Source organism: Phytophthora ramorum (assembly GCF_020800215.1).
Source record: "Phytophthora ramorum isolate Pr-102 chromosome Unknown Phyram_PR-102_s0001, whole genome shotgun sequence".
NCBI lineage: Eukaryota > Oomycota > Peronosporomycetes > Peronosporales > Peronosporaceae > Phytophthora > Phytophthora ramorum.
This window is the reverse complement of record NW_027150647.1, coordinates 3,571,093-3,592,251: the sequence shown is the minus strand read 5'-3', so window position 1 is coordinate 3,592,251 and position 21,159 is coordinate 3,571,093. Positions and strand designations below refer to the sequence as shown.

The 21,159-nt window shown below is 55.8% G+C and overlaps 9 protein-coding genes across 9 annotated transcripts; 6 read left to right on the top strand and 3 right to left on the bottom strand.

Moving 5' to 3' along the window:
- Positions 1 to 82: 82 nt before the first annotated feature.
- On the bottom strand, positions 83 to 4,105 carry KRP23_847 (uncharacterized protein; the record flags this gene model as incomplete). The annotated part of the gene is made up of 4 exons (XM_067893689.1): positions 83 to 467; positions 540 to 930; positions 1,915 to 2,139; positions 3,169 to 4,105. The coding sequence occupies 4 exons, from the start codon at positions 4,103 to 4,105 to the stop codon at positions 83 to 85; spliced, it is 1,938 nt and encodes a 645-aa protein (XP_067751411.1).
- A 173-nt stretch (positions 4,106 to 4,278) lies between these two features.
- On the top strand, positions 4,279 to 6,945 carry KRP23_846 (Calmodulin; the record flags this gene model as incomplete). The annotated part of the gene is made up of 1 exon (XM_067893678.1): positions 4,279 to 6,945. One exon carries the CDS (start codon positions 4,279 to 4,281, stop codon positions 6,943 to 6,945), a length of 2,667 nt encoding a protein of 888 aa, XP_067751410.1.
- A 105-nt stretch (positions 6,946 to 7,050) lies between these two features.
- KRP23_845 (uncharacterized protein) lies at positions 7,051 to 10,804 on the top strand (the record flags this gene model as incomplete). Its single annotated transcript, XM_067893667.1, has 7 exons — positions 7,051 to 7,167; positions 7,235 to 9,127; positions 9,237 to 9,363; positions 9,433 to 10,091; positions 10,166 to 10,216; positions 10,285 to 10,338; positions 10,406 to 10,804. The coding sequence occupies 7 exons, from the start codon at positions 7,051 to 7,053 to the stop codon at positions 10,802 to 10,804; spliced, it is 3,300 nt and encodes a 1,099-aa protein (XP_067751409.1).
- A 46-nt stretch (positions 10,805 to 10,850) lies between these two features.
- On the bottom strand, positions 10,851 to 11,492 carry KRP23_844 (uncharacterized protein; the record flags this gene model as incomplete). The annotated part of the gene is made up of 1 exon (XM_067893656.1): positions 10,851 to 11,492. One exon carries the CDS (start codon positions 11,490 to 11,492, stop codon positions 10,851 to 10,853), a length of 642 nt encoding a protein of 213 aa, XP_067751408.1.
- A 154-nt stretch (positions 11,493 to 11,646) lies between these two features.
- KRP23_843 (ATPase family AAA domain-containing protein 3) lies at positions 11,647 to 13,407 on the top strand (the record flags this gene model as incomplete). Its single annotated transcript, XM_067893645.1, has 1 exon — positions 11,647 to 13,407. One exon carries the CDS (start codon positions 11,647 to 11,649, stop codon positions 13,405 to 13,407), a length of 1,761 nt encoding a protein of 586 aa, XP_067751407.1.
- Positions 13,408 to 13,818: 411 nt separating this feature from the next.
- KRP23_842 (NPL4-like protein 1) lies at positions 13,819 to 15,105 on the top strand (the record flags this gene model as incomplete). The annotated part of the gene is made up of 1 exon (XM_067893634.1): positions 13,819 to 15,105. One exon carries the CDS (start codon positions 13,819 to 13,821, stop codon positions 15,103 to 15,105), a length of 1,287 nt encoding a protein of 428 aa, XP_067751406.1.
- Positions 15,106 to 15,479: 374 nt separating this feature from the next.
- KRP23_841 (Uridine kinase) lies at positions 15,480 to 16,485 on the top strand (the record flags this gene model as incomplete). The annotated part of the gene is made up of 2 exons (XM_067893621.1): positions 15,480 to 16,275; positions 16,349 to 16,485. 2 exons carry the CDS (start codon positions 15,480 to 15,482, stop codon positions 16,483 to 16,485), a joined length of 933 nt encoding a protein of 310 aa, XP_067751405.1.
- A 589-nt stretch (positions 16,486 to 17,074) lies between these two features.
- KRP23_840 (Proteasome subunit alpha type-5) lies at positions 17,075 to 18,091 on the bottom strand (the record flags this gene model as incomplete). The annotated part of the gene is made up of 4 exons (XM_067893610.1): positions 17,075 to 17,621; positions 17,750 to 17,841; positions 17,917 to 17,998; positions 18,078 to 18,091. 4 exons carry the CDS (start codon positions 18,089 to 18,091, stop codon positions 17,075 to 17,077), a joined length of 735 nt encoding a protein of 244 aa, XP_067751404.1.
- Positions 18,092 to 18,843: 752 nt separating this feature from the next.
- On the top strand, positions 18,844 to 19,830 carry KRP23_839 (uncharacterized protein; the record flags this gene model as incomplete). Its single annotated transcript, XM_067893597.1, has 1 exon — positions 18,844 to 19,830. The coding sequence occupies one exon, from the start codon at positions 18,844 to 18,846 to the stop codon at positions 19,828 to 19,830; it is 987 nt and encodes a 328-aa protein (XP_067751403.1).
- Between the last annotated feature and the right edge of the window lie 1,329 nt (positions 19,831 to 21,159).

Below are 21,159 nucleotides of genomic sequence, written 5' to 3'. Positions count from 1 at the left end.
TTTCGCTCAATCATCTGAATTGGCAAGGCGAAATAATACACATCTGATCATCGTAAACAATTGCCTCTGGGAAAACTTAGGTTTAGCGCGAGGAAGTTGCGCCAGATTTTCCACCGACGGTCAATGGGCCCAGGCTGCGATAGTGCTCTGCATCGTAGACCCGTTCAAGCGCTTGGATTAAATGATCAATCTCGTCTGCCCACGCGTGGAGGCACCGCCGATCCAAGAATGAGCCGAGACAGCTTTGATTGCCCGTGAACTCGGCACGTGGGTCACACTGGCCGAAATTGGCTTGCATGACCCATGTGACGCTGCACGAGCCTTCCCACGGAGTAGGTGTGATTAACCAGCCACCGAGGATGCAGTCAACGCGAGAGCACTGAGCAGATCCCGACACTCGTGGGTCATCCCAAGCAGTAGCGTCTGCTGGAATCATGACGATGGCGATCGTGCCGCTCTCGTCGACTCTGTTGGGGAATGAATATCAAAACCTGGTTAGTTGTTGTCATCGAACCAACGCATACACAGTGTCTACTCGCCTCCAGGTCTTTCGCGAGACCATTTGCAGTTTACTGCGCCCCCAACTGGTGCCTTTTAACACTGTGCGGACGGTCCAAGTGTGGTCGTTTTCGCGACTGAGAACCTCTTCACTTTCGACAAAGGGGGCCCACGAGACTCCTGCCCCATTGCCTGGCACCTCGTCATCAACACTTCGATTCATCACCATGTCAAACACCGCTCGAGCAGGAAAGTGGCACGTCGTAACGCGTTTGATCATGTGGAAGCTGTCGGCAACCTTTTCGAACACGGAGTCGCATGGTCCCGGTTTGCGATTCACCGTCCACCCGCTGTATTGACGAGCATGTTTCTTCAGCTCGTAGAGCGCCGCGGTCAGGCTCCTATCTTTTGAGGGTGCTGCGGCCGTCAGGGCTGGTGGAAGATTGAGAAAGAGCCGCAGTAAATACCATTGAGCAATAGTTCCTTGGGCCTCGCCTCCCAGCACCATTTTCTCGAGCGCGCAGTGAAGGAAATCTTCAAGACCACTTCTGCGGCGGTGGAGGAAGCCGTCGGTTAGAGTGCTTTGGTGTCGCAAAGCGCAGTATGTCTTGGGTGGCAGCAGTCGCCACAGTCCAGCCGACGGGAACATGGAGCAAACGTGCAGCGCAAACGCGTAGAACTCACGGAATCGCCTCTCGACAGTGATCTCGGATACGGCGAGAGATGGCACACGGGTAGTGAGCGAATAGACTGCAACTTGGTTCGTAGTGACACGTACATCACTCACATTGCACTGTAGCAGTGAGTTCTGTACCCCAGAAGGTGTAGTTAACAAGCGACGCGGCTGATCGACAGGCTTCGCTGACGGTAGCGGGAATGCCATTGGTGGCACCGTCGGAGCTCGCGTCTCCGAGACAGATGCGGAGCGTGACAGGACGCCGGCATTCTTTTGTTTATCGCCAGGTATTTGTGAAGTGGAGCTTACACGGTCTAGACGAGGTGGAGGTTGGTCCAGTTTACTGGGGAGAGCGCTCAGCTCAGCAACTTTTTTTCTAGGGGAGCTATCCAGCACTGCGTCGATCAACGAGCTTGCTCGAGCAGCAGTCTTCAAGAACATTAGCCTTGTTGGGGATGATGGAGCCGTGGAGCAGTCATGATCTTCGCTCTCTTCGACAGATAAGTGCGCGCGGCAGTCCCGACACACGACGAAGGGATCTACAGGTCCTTTCCCTGTCATTTGGTCACTCGTTGCAAGCCCAGGGTCCATCCTGGGGTAGTTGCTCTTCCTCCGAATAAAATGTGGGGAACTTTTGCGATTCACGAAACCACCTCTCGAATAAGGACCTACCTCAGGACATGAGGCTGGTGCTATTTTACGATCTCAATTGTTGTTGCCGTATCATAACCTTGACGTACGTCTGACTGCGTACGTCTGACGAGCAGCTGACGACGTATCTCCACCGTTTAACCGAGACGTAGTTGTTCTCCTGTCCTGTTTGGTCTGATTGGTCGGAGCGTCGAACGTAGTCGGCGGGTTCGCACTCGCCGAAAGTTTTTTCATGTTGCGACGAGAACTCCGAGCACTCTTTGTGTCACCCGACAATAAAAACACTGGTGCAGATCCCATCAGTAGCGTGGTGGCTGCAGATGGAGGAGTTTTCGGAGCACGGGGAAGTAAAGTTGGCATAGCTGGATGCACTTTCAATTTTCGCAGTGGATTCGCTGCACCGCCTGGGGTAGTTGGTCTACCGGTGAGGCTTCGCGCACTTTGATCAAGATTTGATGCTTGCCATGCCGGAGGACGCCGTGGCTGCGGGACGAGCTTGGGTGGATCATGATCGCGTCCACTGCGCAGGGTGGTCCGGTAGGTTGCAGCTTTCTGCCTATCGTTCTTTCGCTCAGTTGGGTTACCGAGAGACTGGAGTTCCCGACTGGTGCGAGCTCCTCGCCCTCTGTAGGTGCTTTTACTGGCACCTGGTGCCCGAACAAACGGCACTTCCGTGCGGGGTCGAGATTTCGATGGCACATTTCTCGCTGGTAAAGCGGGCATAGTGTGATGCGAAGGAGCCTTTCTGCCAGAGCGGAACGTCAACGAGGCTTGTGCTGCCCCACTGTTTCGAGCAATAAAATCTTCAATCTGCTCGACCCCTTCTTCTTCATCACGCTGCGTCAAGAATGTGGAGCCTCCGATCTTACGGCCACCACCTTTTATCGCACCTGAACGAGTCTGAAGTTTCGTCTTCAACGCCTCCTTTCGAGACCCCAGTGTAGTCTTACTTTTCCGTTTGGTTAGGCCAGTGATAATGGGGCCTTGACCATTAGCTGGAGCGTTTGTGGACACGTTTGACCGACGTTTGTGAACAAGTGGGTCCTGCCGCTTAACACCATTGCATGTTGAAGGCACCGTCGTTGGTTCCTGAATTTTGCCACGCCTATTGAGACCACCGAGAAGAGTTGGTGCCTTTCCTTTCTTCGAAGTAGTGCCACGTCGGCAACTAACTGCAATAGCAGCAGATATAGGACTTAATGGAGCTCGGCTGGTCAGTGCAGACTCGCGCTTCTCCCGTTGCTTGAGCGACAATGCCTGCAGAGTCGAGGAATGCCCAGAAATCGGATTGGCAAGTCGATCGATAGTTTCACGTCGCGTCTTTCGGACAATTGGCATTGTACCATACGTGCTCTCCATGTATGCGAGGCGAGAGGCTACATCATCGATTCTGGACGACTTGGGGGGCTCCTTGAAAATGGTTTCACTCTTCTTCTCTTTAGCAATTTGCTCCTTCTCCCGTGAATTCTCCTCACAACCAATCTCTTGTTTCGCCGTGATCCATGGCGTCTTTGAATCTGGGCTAGCCTTGCTTCTTGCTGTTGGCGTGCTGGGATAAAAGCTGAGAAGATCTGGGCGCGGTGTCTGAAGCACAGTCTTCAGATCTAGCTTCTCTAGAAACCGCAGCGTTTCTTGGTCCAGTTCGCTATTGTTTGATCGCTGGTTGTTGCTCGCATAGCCCAAACTGCTGCTGAATCCTCGATCGAATACTTGCTTTTTATTCGGGACCGCTTTACCCTCCCAATCCTCGTTTGGTCCGTCCTCCAAGCAGAATTCATCTTCCTCTGCCACTTGCTCCAGATCTGAGCCCCGACGAGAAGTTCGTCGCGAAACGTCATCATCGTCTTCTTCGTCATCGGGACGAGCATTCACCAGCTCTTCAAGTTTCAGTCGGGGAATGAACGGGGTTGTCAGTACAAGTTGCGGTGGGGCAGACTTTAAGGGGGCAAGATGTTGCCTTGGATTGGGATGGCTTGTAGTCGGCGGGGCTCGTCGTGTGACGGGCTTCTGTGGTATGAACGATGGTGCGGCAGACCGCAATGCTTGGATCCCCTCGCTGGTTTCTTCGTTCGCCTCCGAGTCATTTTCCACAGCAAAGAGGTCTCGGAAAAGCTCTTCATCTTCCTCCTTCGCTCGAGCAGATCGAGGCCCCGAGGCTGCAAATGTGGGGGAGTACGTTGCACGATCGACACTTCTCGTGGAGTACTCGGAAAAGGAATTGACCGAGTAGTTGGAGGCAACTGGTGACGGCGACAATGCAGCAACGAGGCTGCCGGTCATTTCTCCAAGGCCTCGGTCTTCTCCAAATACTTAGCCCTCCGCGCTCCGCCGCAGAAAAGAACTGGTCAAGTCCACGTCAAGTGTGTATTTTTGCTTCACCTCACCATTTATTTCAAGAACGCAGCGGATACGGAGAGTCATCCCGACTGCCAGGAGCAAGATACGCAGTCGGAATGCCGCCGCCGCCACCTCCACCGAGGGCACCGCCACCACCGAGACCGAAAGTGCCGCAACCTCCACAAGCTCCTACGCCTGGTGATGCCAATAACCCCGATAATGCACCGGGTTTACCTCGAGCTGCACCACCGCCACCAAAAAAACCTCCTTCTGGGCCACCTCGTGGGCCCCCTCCTGGGCCACCTCGTGGGGCCCCTCCTGGTCCACCAAGCAGACCACCAGGCCCACCACCCACGGCGCCTCCAGCTGCAATAGGACCGCCTCCAGGCAGAGGCGCTCCGGCCCCTCCTCGAGGGGCTCCACCCGGGCCACCAAAGGATCCACCGCCCCAGCCACCGAAGGATGCGCCACCTCCGTTGCCAGTTCGCAGCGAGCCTGAAAAGGACCTCGTTGCTGAAGCTGCTGCCAGTCTGGCCGCCATCCAGAAACTCTTACGCCGCGGACGACTCAGCTTTACGCTACTGGAGGCGCGTGAGCTTCGCCACAAAGGCGGGTCAGTGGACGCAAGGCGATTCAGCGCAGACCCGTACGTGAAAATTGTGGTAGGCACGAATCCGCTGTCCGCTCTGGAAAAGCGCAGCAGGACGCTCAAGAAGAGCACGACGCCCGTGATCTTCCACGAAGAAGTCGTGTCGTTCGATCTCACAGACCCCGTTGTGCTCGTGACGGACGGTGACCTGCCGATCAAGATCGAGGTTTTCGATGAGAACCTTCTGTCCGACGAGCTGCTTGGGGAGGTTCGGGTGTCAGCATTGCGCTTCTTCGATGGACAGCCGCACCGTGAGGTTTTTCCGCTTTCGCTGCCTGGCGCAGCCTGTGGCGAGCTGGAGATTGAGGTGAAGCTGGAAGAAGCGCTGGTGGGGATGCTGTCCATCGTGCTCATGGAAGGCCGCAACCTCAAGAGTATGGAGCTCATCGGGAAGCAGGATCCATATTGTCAGCTCTCCATAGGCAAGTTCACGAAGCGCGGTAAAACGGTCGAGCGTGGCGGACGCAACCCCTACTTCGGCGAGGAGGAGCTGCTCTTCTGGTTCGGAGATGACGTCTGGACACAGCAGATGACGCTCCGCGTATTCGACGAAGACATTGGTAGCGACGATCTTATCGGTGACGCCAAGTTCTCGGTGCTGCATTTTATGGCGCACAGTGGAGCACAGGAGCACGCGATTTCGCTGCGTAACAAAGGGAGCCCAGCAGGTGACGTACTGCTGCGGATCGAGTTTTTCCCAGCCGGCGTGCTCACAGTGACCTGCCACGCCGCGAAGCAGCTTCGAAGCGTAGACGCTATCGGGCGGCAAGATCCGTACGTAAAGCTCACTCTGGACGGCCGTGCGACGCAAATGGTAAGGAAGACCAAGACAGATACCGACGGCGGCAGCGAGCCCGAGTGGAGTGGCGAACCTTTCCACTTTGACGTCGTGGACCAGTACAGTCTGCAAGTGGAGATCTGGGACGAAGATTCGGTTGGCGCCGACGACCTCATTGGCGCAGCGTCGCTGTCGTTGCTACCAATATTCCGCTATGGCTACGCCGACGACTGGCTTAAGCTCTGGGTCAAAGGCCGATTCGGAAACAAGGACCCTGCCGGCATGCTGCGGCTTGAAATGAGCTTCGAAGGGCCTGCAGGCGTTGCATTCCCACAGCACCAGATCGGCATGGACCGGTTCACTGAGAAGGACCGCCGAACCAAAGACACGGCAGGAGTGATCCCATCAGCCTCCGAGCGTAATGGTGGACAGGATGCGGCGATGGCTGCCAAAGCTCACGCACTCACAAGACCCGCTAAACGCGTCGCGGAAAACACTAGCGAATTCTCAGAAGAAGAGCTGTTGGGTGCGTTCCGGTTCCTTGATGTGGACAAAAACTCCTTCATCGGTGCAGCCGAGCTTCGGCACCTTCTCATCTGCATGGGCGAGCTCATTACCGACGCCGAGGTAGACGAAATGGTGCGCCTTTGTGATACGGATGGCGATGGACAGGTGAGCTTCGACGAGTTTCGGAGAATGGCGATCCACCCCGACCCAGGCGGACCCGAGTTCGCCACAGTGGTGGCGGAAGCAGAGCCCGAGGAGCCCGTACCAGCAAGTGGGTCCATTCTTTCGGTCGAAGATAAGCAGCGGCAGCAGGAGATCAAACAGGAAAAGACGAAGCTCATGCGGAGGTTCGTGGAGGACACGCGGCCGAGCCTGGAGATGCTGGAGCGTATAGCGAAAAAGTTCCGTCAGATGCAGCACGATGCCTTGGATTTCGAAGACTTCTGCTCACTCTTCGAGGTGGAGCCCACAGGCGAGTACCGGCGTCTGTTTGCTTTGTTTACTCCAGACAATCAGAGCGACTCGGGTGCAGATTTACGAGAGATCCTTCTCGCGGCGGTAAACTTTATAGGAGGAGTCGATCGCGTACAGCGCGTGCGCTTCTGCTTCGAAATCTTCGACGATGACCACAACGGCTTCATCACGGAAGACGAACTCGTGAACATCTTGCGCGCTAATTATCTGGCCACGTCGGATGACCAGGTACGCAAGAAAGCTCAGACGATTCTGCGCCAAGCCGACGACGACGGCGACGGCCGCGTTAGCCTCGACGAATTCCATGCCATCTCTCGGAAGTTCCCCAATCTCCTTTTCCCGCCGCACGACGCAGACGGCAGCAGCAATAAGTAGTCGAAAGGAGCTAGTCCCCACTATAATTATCCAAGAAACGCTGCCCGAGTTGGTGATGATGACCAGTCCAGCTTTCGTCTCAAGCGTGGCTGCAAGACTGAAGCAATGCGGTCTCTTGAGTCGCCTCCCGTTGAGGTGGCTATCGATTCTCCAGAACGACAAGATTCGGTGCCGAGCAGTAGCAGCAATAATGGTAGCGGTCTTCACTCCGGTCTTGGAGAGGTACAGCAAAACGCATCGACGGTGTTCGAGTCTCAGCCTCTCACCAAATATTTCCCATTTCGTGCAGGCTAAGCATTTGATGGAACGGCTCAACACTGCACAAGTGAAGGTCAAACGGCTCCAGCGACTCGAGGCAGCACTTGTGGACTTTTTCATGGAGGTCATGGACCGCACCGGATCCAATGGCGGAAGTAACACTTCTCCACGGTCACTCGAAGCCGAGTCGACGTTTGCACGAGGGAAACGTAAAGAGCAGTTCCTCAAGAAAGCCGAGGGCGACCCGATCTCTTTACTGAATGGGTTGCGCACGCACCTTCGTCTGAAATTTGCAGAGCAGGAGGCCCAAGAGGCTGCCGCCGAACGCCACGCTCTCGCAGACAGCTTGAACAACCAGCAAAACGAGCAAAACACCCGGGACAAGTTTCTCCAGCTTGAACTCGCATGTAAGCAGCTAGAAGATCAACAAAAATGCTTAATGCGTCAGCTAAACCAGGGCGAAGTCAACCAGACACGTACGCGAGTCCAGCACCAAATGCTCCTCGAAAAGCTCAACGCGCAGATCCAGGAGGAGCGTTCTCAAGAAATAGCGGCGCAGCAGCTCATAACCAAGCAACGACAGGAAATCGCAGCGCTCACCGAAGCCCGAGACGCATTAATCAAAGCTGCACAAAGTCAAAAGTCTCTGGATGGTGCTCGCGCTCCAGGGTCGACGGCTAGAGGATCCCCCGACGCAAACAGCAGCAGCACAACTTCAGCAGTAGCAGGTTTTGGGACGTCACCAACTCACACAAACGGCGACTTCTTTGGGACGCCTGCAGAAAATCAAACGCTCCGACGTGCCCTCCGCAAGTATGAGATTCAAATGGCGCAGACGGAGGCAACTAACGAAGAGCGCAAGCGCGAGGTACAGCGGCTGCAGCAGCAACTTACAGGTCTGCGCCAAAGTACCCAGCTGCAGATGTACTCGCGGCTTGAGAAAGAGTCACGCCACGTGCGAGAGCTTGCGGATGACCTGAAGTCGCGCCTTGCAGAGAGCGAGGCCGACTTGCTGCGTACGAAAGGGACACTCAAGGAGCGCGAGAATCAAGCCCAGAAGATGAAAGACGAGTACGCAAGACTGTTCACTGCCGTGCAGAAGCAAAAGCAGCCCGCACATTATTCAGGGTCCAAGATGACGCGCAGTTCCAGCTCGATGCACCTTTCCCAACTAAATCACTCGCAGCAGCTCCCACCAAGGATGCCTGGAGGTGGGCTGACAGAGATTCTATCACAGCTGAACGAGAATGCTGGATCGACAGGCGCTACGAATGGGGAGCACCCATACGTGGTGGAGTACTATCGCTCAGAAGCAGCACGCGTCGAGCGCGAGTGTGAGGCCCTGAAACTGCAGATTCGGCGTATGATGGCCTCCGAGCAACTTCACAAGCAGAAAACGCGTGTCTTGAGGGCCGAAAGGCAAAACCTCGTCCGAGAGCGGGATCAGCTACGCGCCGACTTGGACCGAGCCAAGAAACACAGCACTCTGCAGAGTGTTGCAATGAACCGGCAACAAGCTCACGCTTCGGTAGAACCTCGCAAGGTGGGCTTTAGCAGCGCAGCCCAAGACGTAAAGCACCTGCAGAAGCGCAATGCTTTCTTAGAGGAGCGCTTCCGCAAAGCGCTACAGAGCAACTCGGCTTTCGCAACTATTGGTGCCGTAGCGCGGCTTCGGAACTCCGTGTCTGTTCCAGCAGAATTGGATGGTTTCGAGCAAAGAGCAATCCCCGAGCAGGAAGGCGAATCTGCAGGGTCTGACGTTGATTGCCACGACGCTCGAAGCGCAAGACACAACTCTGCAATCTTCACCAAAACACGTCCAGCATCAGCACTTGCTACTCCCAGCAAAAACAACGAGGGCTCCTTCCGGTCCCTGGATGCTGCCACATTGCAGTCACTCCAGCAAGTGAAGAGAGCCACTCGAGTACGCCCTCAGTCTGCCAATCCCATCAAATGAGTGACTGTTTCATCCAGGTTGCACAACAAGTCCGTTATTTTTGCTGTTTCTGGACGGCCTTGATGACCTCGAGCAGCAGTCGCTGCTGAACAGGAGAGCATTTCGCTTGACCGACAATATGAATGGTGGCTTCGACGGTCTCGAAGGCCCAAAGCACGAGCGTGTGTCGAAAGCACTCGAGCAGGTCAACGGGTTCCGATATCGTACGGGGTCTTGCAATTTCGTGGCAATTCGCTGCTCACTTAGCTAACGCTTCGTCAATTACCTTCCAGGGTATCACCCAGCCCCACAAGATGGCAAGAAGATGTTGCGCTTCGATTCTGACGCTGACGATGACTTGAGCGACGATGAAGAGGATAGCGATGGCGGCGCAGGCAATAAAGTGCAGCGCAGAAGATCCAGCACAGCGAAAAGCAAGCACACGAACGATGTTGTAAATGCTCTAGGGCTGACGTTGGATGACCACATCGAAAATCTTTTGTGCAAGACACGCAAGCTGGCGATGCTGAAGATTGCCAACAATACGGCTGGCACTATCCCTTCCGACAGCGAGGACGATAGCGACGAAGCAGACGACGTCGTTTCTGAAGAGTTGAGCATCGGCAGCGTCGGAGCACCGAAGCATGGGGCCTCTTCCAGCAAACTTTCTAGCCTCGGTAGTAGCTCCAGCATGGGTGGACAACAATCCAGCCTTCTCGGAACTGCAGCAGTGCGACTGGCACGAACTCTGAGCGCATTCCTTTGCCTGCCTCGTGCGATCAGTTATGGCGACTTGGAAGCGATCACCGAGAAATTACTGGAGTCTGCAAACGATCAGTTCAATGATGACGAGTACGCAGACTTAATTGATTGTCATGTAGACTCGGCTCGCGACGACGACTCGCATACGGAGGCGGACAACGAAGAACCCATCTGGAAGCGGCGCAACTCGGTACGAATTGCGTGTATTTTCATTCACTTGCACAACCACAAGTGTATCTGACGACGTATTGACGATGTGAACAGAGACCGATTAGGCCGCTCAACCTCTCAGAAGACCGGACTGACTTGGAATTGGTGAGCCTTATCCTCCCTCGCCTTGACGTGTTGTTCTGGTTACTCAACGTCCACGCTTCTTGTTGCAGCACCAGCGACAAATATTCGTGGAAGCCAACCGCTTTGGAGGTGTTTCTTCTCAGGTAAGAACAGCTCGTGGCGCGGTCTTAGGATCGTTCATGGTGACGCTAACGCTCTTGTCGCCCCCAGAATCTCTTCCTTGCATCTAGCAAGCACCTGCTGTCGAAAGATGACCCCAAAGGCAGCATGTACTTTGGTGTAAGCCCTAGCGGGCGATTGCTTGGGTCGTCTATGAATGGCTCGAGCATGAGTTTAAGCTTCGGCAAGCAAGGTAGTGGCTCCACAGTAACATCTAGCGACGACACAGCCGAGGACGCTATCGGCCCCATCGACGAAGAGGAGTACGTCAAATGGCGGACTCAGGTGAAGGACGACTACCTGGCTTGGCTCAACGCCAAGCTGGAAGCCAAGAAGCGCCGCAAATCGCGCATGAAGAAAGAGGACGCGAATAAGAAACCTCGCTGGCTGTTGCTGTACGAGGCCAGCAAGAACCCCACGGAGAAGTACCGGCCGGATGGGAAACAATAGCTGCTTCATTTCGGATACTTAACCCACTTGTTCCATCAATATTTCATCATTTCTTGGCTGTAGCATCTTCACGAGCTCTCTCCGTCTCCTCAATTTGAGCTCTCTCCAGGGCATAGTTGGCCATCGCATGAGGCGTGGCCGACCCAAAACCGTAGAGGAAAACGCCGACAAAGCCCAGCACCAGTAGCTTGTTGCGCACTCTACGAGCACTCGCACGTGGGTCGATCGCCTCCACCACCGAGGAAGACGTTCTTTTGAGCTTCTGGGCGCCATCGGACACTGAGGATCGGACGCGCTCCTGGGCCGCACTCGCGGCGTCTGTGGCGCTCTGCTGCGCACGCTTCTTCAATCCGTCCACGGTATCGCTGGCCGAGCGCTGCAGCTCCTGCGCGTTCTCACGTAGCTGGCGCGAGGCATTCTTCTGGTTGCTTCGCAGGTTGTGGAGCATATTGGCGCCAAGGCCGCGAGCTTTAGCAACCGCAGCCTCGCGCGTCTCGTCCACTTTATCTCTGGCCGCCTTCTGCGCGTCCTGCATTTTGTGTCGCGCCGTCTCTTTGGCCTCCTGCGCCTTCCGCTGAAGCTGGCGCTTGGCCTCGTCCGCTACGCCCGTCGCTTTCCGCTGCAGCTCCTTCTTGCCGCCATGCACGACGTCGGCCGCGCCGTCCCAGACCCGCCGCAGCTTGTCCATCGCGACTTTTTGATTGCGTGTGTGGTGCACCCAACAAATGCCAGAGTGATGGTCAGTTCGACTAAGTACGGGTATCAGCTTGCGCCATCCAGTCCATTTCCCCTTTTGTCCTCATCCGTAGGATACGAAGGTAGAGCTTCCCCTTCCCAGCATTATGTTCAGCGGATTCGGCGGACGCAGCAGTGCGCCTGCGCCCGAGCCGGCCCAGCCGGCGCAGAACACGCTGTCGCAGCCGCAGAACAACAACAACAACAACAACAACGGCGGCGGCGGCAACGGCTACTCGTTCGACCCGTCGGGCCTGGAGCGCGCCGCCAAGGCCGCCCGCGAGCTGGAGAACTCGCGCCACGCCAAGGAGGCCTTCAACCTGGCCAAAGAGACGGAGCGCACCAAGCAGACGGAGAACCAGGCCAAAATCAAGGAGAATGAGGCGCTCTACAAGCAGTACGAGATCGTGCGCGTGCAGAAGGAGGGCGAGGAGCGCCGTAAGACTCTCGAGGAGGAGACCCGCCAGCACCAGCAGCGCGCGCAGTATCAGGACCAGCTTAAACGCAAGCAGTACGCCGACCAGCTGGCCGCCCAGAAGTACATGAAAGAGCAGGAGCTCAAGAAGCAGGAGGAGATCCTTGCCAAGCAGGAGGCCTCGCGCCGCAAGACGCTCGACTACGAGGCCGAGCTGCGTCAGAGGACGGAGATGGCCAAGGTGTCGGCCGAGACCGAGGGTCGCATCAAGCAGGAGCGTCTCAACCACGACCTGCACCTCGAGGAGGCCCGTGTGCGCGCCAAGGAGTACCGCGAGACGGTCATGGAAGGTATTAAGCTAGCGGGTAACACAGTGGGCTCCGGTATCATGGCCTTCGTCGACGACAAGGAGAAGCTCACGGCCACCGTCGCCTCTCTGACTGCGCTCGCCGTGGGTATTTACACTGCCAAGGTCTCCACCAGCGTTGCAGGCAAGTACATTGAGGCACGGATGGGCAAGCCGTCGCTGGTGCGCGAGACGTCGCGTCGCTCGGTCACACAGGTGGTGGCTAACCCCATTCCGTCCATTAAGCGTGCGCTGCGTCTGCAGAAGGCGACGGACGCCCTGGAGGGTGTCGTGCTCGAGCCCAAGCTGGACGAGCGCCTGCGCAGCGTAGCTGTCTCCACGTTCAACACGAAGAAGAACCGCGCGCCGTTCCGCCACTTGCTGCTGCACGGCCCGCCCGGTACGGGTAAGACGCTGTTCGCCAAGGCTCTGGCGCGTCACTCCGGTCTGGAGTACGCTATCCTGACGGGTGGTGATGTTGCCCCGCTGGGTCGTGAGGGTGTGACGGAGATCCACAAGCTGTTCGACTGGGCGTCGCACAGTCGTCGCGGTCTGCTGCTGTTCGTTGATGAAGCCGATGCATTCCTCCAGAAGCGTAGCAACACTGTTATGAGCGAGGACATGCGTAACGCGCTGAACGCCTTCCTGTACCGCACCGGTGAGGCCAGCGACAAGTTCATGATTGTGTTCGCGAGTAACCAGCCGGAGCAGTTCGACTGGGCTATTAACGATCGTATCGATGAGATGGTGGAGTTCCGTCTACCGGGCTTCGACGAGCGTGTGCGCATGCTGAAGCAGTACTTCGACGACTACATCCGTGCGCCGAAGAACTCGCGTGCCAAGAAAATCTACGTGGAGGGCATTGAGGACTCGGACTTCGAGGACCTGGCCGCCCGTATCGATGGCTTCTCCGGTCGTGAGCTGTCAAAGCTTGTGATTGCCTTCCAGGCTGCGGCGTACGGGTCGCAGACGTCGGTGTTCGACAAGGAGATGATGACGAAGGTTCTGGATCATCACCTGACGGCCCACACGCAAAAGGAGGCGTGGAAACAATACGTCGGCCCGAGCGAGACGCACGACAACATCAAGACGATCCTGGCGGAATAGGCGCTACAACGAAGTGGATCTTGCTGGCTTGGGGCTGTCCTGGAAGGCTCCTTGCTGCGCGATCGACCGAGCGACTACCGTTAGCCGATGCAAATCGACTTGTTAGACTAGACTGTTAGATTAGTTCCTGATTCGTTGGCGCTACTCAGTTCCAGTTGCCAAGGCTGCTCTGCTGAGCTCCGTCTGCGCCTGTTTACTTCTAGGAGGGATACAGGAGCGAGATAGATAGAGAGGGGCCTCTGTATTTGAACATGGTATCGTACCTTTGATTCTTGCGCTGCTTGCGTTCGTGATGGCATCATGAGGACGATCAAATCCAAACCCCGCTGAAACCGTTCGTATCACTTTTGACAGACCATGAAGATACCGTACTTCCCTTCTCGACAGCTCGAGTGACAAGCCAAAGGCAAGATGCTGGTCCGCGTGCGCTCCAAGAACGGCACATGGCGCGTGGGGGACCTGTCGCCGTCGTCCACCATCGCGGATATCAAGCGCTGGGTCTTCGAGCAACACTCGCTCGCTCCGCAGCAGCAGCAGCTGGCGCTGGACCAACACGGCGCCCAAAAGACTACAGACACACAGACGCTGAGAGAGCTGCGCGTGGGCCACGGCGACATGCTTTTCCTGGACTACGACGGCGAGACGGTGGCTACGGGCGGTGTGGTAGGCACCAAGATCAACGCGGACGGCACACTCACGCGCGTGGCGTACCACGACCGCGCCGACAAGCAGTCGTTTCGGCCAGGCATGAAGTCTCTGCGTGACATGAAGATGCACTGGACGCTTGGTGAGTTCATGCGCATGGACGCCCAATTCGAGTTCAAGATCAGCGCGCAGAAGGAGCCGCAGGTGGCCAAGGTGCATCTGGACGGCGCGAGCTGCAACGACTTTCAGGCGTACCTGCGTCAGTTCGCCTTCCAGCAGTCGCGCTGCGGATGGCTTTACGGCTCTGTGGACGCCGAGACCAAGGAGGTGACAGTGGAATTCATCTATGAGCCGCCGCAGGAGGGCAACCCCTACGGCTTTGAAGTACTAGACGACCCGGACGCAGACAAAGTGGACGCAGTGGCAGAAGCGCTCGGCTTCGAGAAGGTGGGGTGGGTGTTCTCGCACCCTCCTCGCGAGGACGAGGACTTCCACTTCTCGGCGCGAGAAGTTTTGCTGGCTGCCCAGCTGCAGGCGGACGCGGGCGGCAAGGAATCGCTGTTCCTCACGCTGAAGGTGACGCTGGACAAGGAAGGCCAGGCGTCGTTCGAAGCCTTCCAGGTCAGCGACCAGTGCGTGGAGATGTTCGCGGCTGGTGTGCTAGCGGAGAACGAGCAGAACCCCAAGGCGTGCGCCGTCAATGATACGTTCACTGTGCTCGTGGAGGCCAAGCCCGCGAAAGAGGTGGACAACAACTTTTTCCTGTGTGTAGTGCCCGTGCTGCCGCACGAGTCCACGCTGCGCTGCGAATTCCCCAAGCTCAACCGCGAGGGGTCGTACCGCAACCGCGCGGCGCTCAAGACTCAGCTCCAAAAGTACCGTAACGAGCCGTACGCCAAGCGCTTGAGCGACTTCCAGCTGCTGGTCTTCCTGTCAGACTTCCTCGACGTGCAGACGGACATCCCGGTCATCTGTCAGGCCGTGCGCGACCCGAACGTCCCGCTGGACTCGGGCTACCCGATTTTGATCGACTCGGTCGCAGGCAGTCAGTGAGTGAGCACAGCCAAGTGGAAACGTGGATAGGCAGGCGAACTCTCAGACACTAGCGAAAATGTAAGCAAAACCTAATCAGATGCGCGGAAAGCGTCTTCAAGCAGTAGCAGCTGGCCAACATGGCTTGCCATCAAGTGCCTCCATACCGCCGTGGCAAGGGAGATGAGAGGAGGCAGACTCGCTGCGCGTCATGAGCCCCATTGTGATCGCTAAGTCGTATTCTTTTTCCCTCGATTGGTCGAAATGCCGGTCGATGGCGCCTGTGATTGGCCGAAACCGATCTTCGATTTCGGCCAGCGGTTGTCCTTGTGCTGGAGTCAGCTAGGCATTCATTCGGGCATTTGCTGTCGACGAGGGACTCTTCTCTGCCGACGATGGTGAAGGCTGGCTTCTTCGAGGTGGTGGCGCTGTGCTGCGCGCTGGTGGCAGCCATGGCGGCCACGCACGCGCGCTCGGAGCGCCGCAAGCGCCAGAAGTTCGCGCTGCAACAGCCGCTTGTGACCACCAAGAGCGAGCTGGAGCTGGTCAAGGACATCGTGTACATCAACAACTCGACTGAGCCCGGCGCCAGCTTCCGACTGGATCGCTCGAGCCACCTGCTGAATGACGAGGGCAACCAGATCCTCGTGGTGGGCGTATGCGGTGGCTCCGGCTCGGGCAAGACCACGCTCTCGCGCGCCATCATGGCCGAGTTTGGCGCCGAGCGCGTGTCGTACCTCTCGCACGACTACTACTACAAGGACCTGGCCCACCTCACCACGGAGCAGCGCGCCAAGCACAACTTCGACCACCCGGACGCGCTCGAGACCGACCTCATGGTCAAGCACCTCAAGCAGCTGCGCGCCGGCAAGACCGTGGACGTGCCCGTATACGACTTCAGCACGCACTCACGGGTCCAGAGCACGACCCCCATGAAGCCCAACAGCGTGATCCTCGTAGAAGGCATCCTTATTTTTGCCGACCAGGCGCTTGCCGACCTCATGGACATCAAGATCTTCGTCGAGACGGCCGCGGACATTCGACTTGTACGGCGTCTGCACCGCGACATGGAGGAGCGCGGCCGCACGGCCGAATCCGTCATGGACCAATACATGAAGACGGTGCGCCCCATGCACATGATGTTTGTGGAGCAGTCGAAGCGCGTGGCGGACATCATTATCCCGCATGGAGGTACGTCTAACTGCTACGATGTTGTACTTTTCACAAAAGCTGACACTTTGATCACAACTGGAAAACTGGCTAGTGAATTCCGTGGCCCTAGACATGATTATTTCAAAGCTCCACAGCTTCACGGCAGGACGTAGCGCAACAGACAGCAGCAGGTCCGCCAGCGAGCGCTCCGACTCGATTGATGATGAGAAGGAGGCGCCGAGCGCTTGACCAGGGCAGGGATGAGTTGAATAGGCAGGTGTTTAGCGGCACACGCTCCAAGTGATCAACAACTTCAGTTGTATTATCTGAGCGAGCACGTGTAGAAGAAACGCTCCAGGTATCATAGACGACAGCACAGCAATGCATGGAGGCTGTCGCGTTCGCCGAGGGAGCATAGGAGATTGTTTCCTGTCAGCTTGAAGTATCACATACATGACGATCGGTGGTGGGTATTGACAACAACGCTATCGTGCGAGTTTGGCTTGCTTGCTAGTCAACAAGGAGCGTCCGTCCTTGTCCATGCAGCGTTCGATGCCTTCAAGCGGCTTTGGCAGATCCATCAGTTGTTGTTGAGCTTCCATCCTGTATGAAAGACTTTCATTGAAAGTAAGCGACTGTGCAAGCAGTCGAGTGTGACGTTGATTCGATCCCAGGGCAGCACCACGAGAAACAGACTAGCGACAGCAGCAGTTAAGGATGCAAATGAGGTCCGCGCTCGGCATTCATTGTGGGGTTAAATGCTGAAGAACCACCAAGGCGCGGGGCAATTTAGATTTCTTCTTTCCCATCACTCACAGCCTCCCTTGCGTTTGCTCGTCTACAGGCGACCGATCACGACCTCCAGCTCTTCACCAGAGCAGACGTGGAATCCCTTCTCGCGCGTGACAATAGCCAACTCCACGTTGATGCTAGTGAGCTTCTCCTCCATATGCTGCTTGAGCGCGCCAATAGCGAGCGTCTCGGCCTCCTGCAACGTGAGCTCGTCCGTGTAGCTATCCTTGAGGTTGTTGAGTGCGCCTTCCGATCCAGAGCCAATCGCGTGGGCCTTCACGGGCCAGTACGTGCCCGAGGGTTCCGAGAAGAAAAGCTGCGGGCCGGCTTCATCCACGCCAGCGAGCAATAGTGCCACACCGAACGGACGGCTCATCTTCTGCTTGTGGTTGTTCTCGTCCGAGCCCTCGCCGAAGCTCAGCGCCAGGTCGCAGATGGACTGCGTCAGCGCCTGCACACGCACAGGCTCATTGTACGAGAACCAGTGGTTAGTGGCCTCCACGCGCGCGTGGTCGATCAGTGTCTGAGCGTCGGCGGTGATGCCGCTCATGGCAGCGCCCACGTGACGGTCCACTTCCATGATCTTCTCAATGCTATCCTCGAACAAGCATAAAACACGACAGCAAGTAGACATTAGCACCTCTGCCACAGTCTGCAACGAGTTGCTATCACCAGCAAATAGTAGAAACTATAGCTGGAATCTCTTTTTCGTGCCACCAACCTGCCAGGCTCCAGCAGCGGTGACGTCAGACGCTTCTCCACAGCGAGCACGACGCCTTCCTTTGTGCGGATGCCGATAGCTGTAGTGCCCATCTACACAATGTCCAGAAGCCATGGGTGTGACGATTAGCTTACAGGCAATCAGCACTCGGGGCTCGCAGATCGCACCTTGATGGCCTCGATGGCGTACTCCACTTGGAAGAGTCGCCCCTCGGGCGAGAACGTGTTCACGCCACGGTCGTACTCGGTGCTAAGGAGGAGGAGAGCGTGCACAGGGTTAGTAGGCAGACGAGAGAGACGGTGGTAGCACACTGCCGCGGCCCACGCACTTAGTCTGGAACATGTTCGCTTCGCTCGCTACGGGCTTTCGGCTTCTCCCCCTGCTTTGGATATCTTGAGTGGGACTGTAAAGGACAGAATAGCAAGTGTGTTTCACAGTAGACATGTCATTGTTAAAGCTGTTTCATGATAATGACGTACATTCACTCCGTGCATCTTCAATAGAGTTTCCACCAAAGCTGCCGTTGCTTTGCGTGAACAATGCCCAACGCTCTTCTAAGGGCCGTTCGATGCAGAACGTGCCCCACCCGTCCCATCAAAACACGCGTATGAAGCTCCTAATCCACTCCGGTGCGTCAGTCGCACGTCAGTCGCACCATGTCGTGCAAAATTAGCAATGAAACTGTGGTGGGTGGGGCAGAACATCATTGGAAATGCTGGGCTTGCTTCCCAACCTTTCAAGGTGCCTTGCTTTTTCTTCTTGCTTTCAGACAAGATCGACTGCCGACTGCAACTTGCTGCGATATAATGGCAAGGGTCCAAACGATTGTCTGAAGATTCGCATGTTGCGCCACACTAGCGAAACCTCAGAGATTCCAGTCCATTTCCCTGGTTGAAGCGCACCAGATGCTACGGTTTGGTCTCGATGAGAAAATTCACCGTAAGCCTGCTGTTATCTTTGGTTGATGCATAAGAATGATCGTGGGTGCCAACGTTTCGTCTTGGGGCGTGCTCTCCAACTTTGGAAACGCTAGCATTGTTGCTGAAGTACACGACGGATCATTGTCGAATTGGCAAGCTAGCAAGCACACCAAGATGGAGATCCAAGCCGCGCTGTGTCCGCTCGGGAATCAGCGCTCCAACAGGAACGTTGTCAAGAAAATGGAGGGGTGGTTCCATCGAAAACCTATTGCGCCCCCGCATGCGGGTGGAAAGAACCAAAAGGCGAAAACCCGGTCGCCGCAGCGAAAGGTGTCGACGACATCTTCAACCGAGACGATGACGAGCCTAGAAGATTTTGACGTTGACACCGATACCGAAGAGGAAGAAGCAGAGAACGTTGGCCATGATGCTGATGACACCGCAGGTTTACAACATGAAAGTACCCGAGTACAGCGAAGTAACAATCAAGCTGAGTCAAGCAGCGACGAAGAGAGTCTTCGCTACGAGATTTTGCTTTGGTTTGGAAGCAGCCTTGGCGGCGTGACCTTCGCGTCTTGCGATTCTACGGGGTATCCATACGTGAAAATGACCGACGGTAACGAGTCGCTTCCTGGTATGTGGAACATCCAAGCTGGAGACGTTCTTGTATCAATCAATGACTGCAACGTGCATAACTCAGCTATGGACTTTGATTCAGCGATGCAAATCGTTGCTAGCGGCGCTCGCCCAGCAGTCCTTCGCTTCCGGAAACCTACTCGGCATGAATTGCAGAACTTTACAATTCAAAAACGCAAGCCGACAAGTGAAGAGCGACTGGGTCGCCGACGAAACCGCGAGCGGCTGGAGAAGACTCTGAGCTACGTAATTTGGCGTGAGGGCGACGGGCCACTCGGTGTTTCCCTGAAAAAACAACGAGATTCGCTGTACCCTGTTGTAGCTGATATGAACCGCAGCAGCGTCGTCAGCCGCCATGCGCAGATAGGAGACCAGCTGATCTCGATCAATCAACATGATGTCTATAAGCTCGGCAGCAAGCGTTGGCTGCAACTTCTGAAATCCGCACCCAAGCCTCTTGTACTAACATTTCGACGGCTGGGACCCGCGTTGAATCATAAAGGGGATCGCACGCTGGATCTGTGATGCCACGCCCTGCGAGACGCCCTCAAAAAGAGCTGTGTGTGTATTTCCACGTAATTCGTTAACATTTAATCAGTGTGGGCAAGCTTGTGGTACCGCTGGGCGGTACTACCAATCAAGCATAAAACTGGAACTCAAAATGTATCCAACGTTAAACGGTCCAATGTACTTGCTTTTTGTATGAATCAAGTTGAAGTCAGGTCCAATCCCTATTTTTGATTTCCAGTGCATTGTCGAATAAGTGATACAGTATTATTGCCTGCCCGTCAAACACTTCATGCCGTCCCGCGGTTGATAAAGACAGCAACCTCAATCGCAGGAGGCATTCCTAGGACGGTGTGTTCAAGGCTATGGTAAAGCTTGTCCCTGGCATCATCGTGTTGCACTTGGGTATCACTTTGTCATAATTAAACTCAAGTATATTTACCACAGTCGTGGTCCACAACCAGCAGTTTCTGACTGAAACCTCTTTCTCGTTCTGAGAGGGCCCGCATTGTGGAGGCCATAACTATTATCCAGAAACAACAATCGAAAAGCAAGCTACATGTAGAATATGATTCCTTCATGAAAGCAGGGCACTAGGCGTCCATGGAGATAAGCACGCAAAACTGCTCCGACATCCTTGGCACGCTGCATATAACCCATTTATACTAACCTCTATTCGTACCCTGTCATCTCATGCCGCACGCAAGAGCTCGTCGAGCAGGCGAAACGTTTGCTAATAGGGGGCTGCCGTTGATGCACGCGATGCACCAATCGAATTTCATCGAAATGGCCTCAAAGACTGGCGTGCCTGAGTGAATAGACACCCAGCAAGCATCCATCCAAACAGGCTCAGCGCTATTGCCGCTGTCCGTATTTTGGTTATGAGTGTGACCCTCACACGGTTTCAGGGAGGCAAAAGTCCTCCCTGAAAAACGGATTCTCAGTTCTGCAACATCTTGGCAGCGCGAAGATATCTGCTGGGTGGGTCTCCTAGGAAAAATTGCCTCAACTCCTATTTTTGCAAGCACCAGTTGAGGCATCTGCTGCAGAGCAACGTTGATGTTTCCGTTGATACGGCTGGTGAATGTACTTCGCAGTTTGGCTCGTGGGTTGCCTGTCGAGACCCCTTCAGTAACCGGCAAGGGTCTCACGTGACCTCTTCGTCCCAAATTGCACTTCGCGGTTTCCCACAAGAATAGATTGACGGTTTTGAAAAAATCGAGTGCCATCACCTGGCGCTACCGTCTGCATCAACCCCCAGTCTCCAGCAGTGCTCAATTGCCCCGAGCCCTCGCGTGTCTTCCATTTGTCTCAGTTGGAGCCGGTTGTGAACAGCCGGGCAAGTGA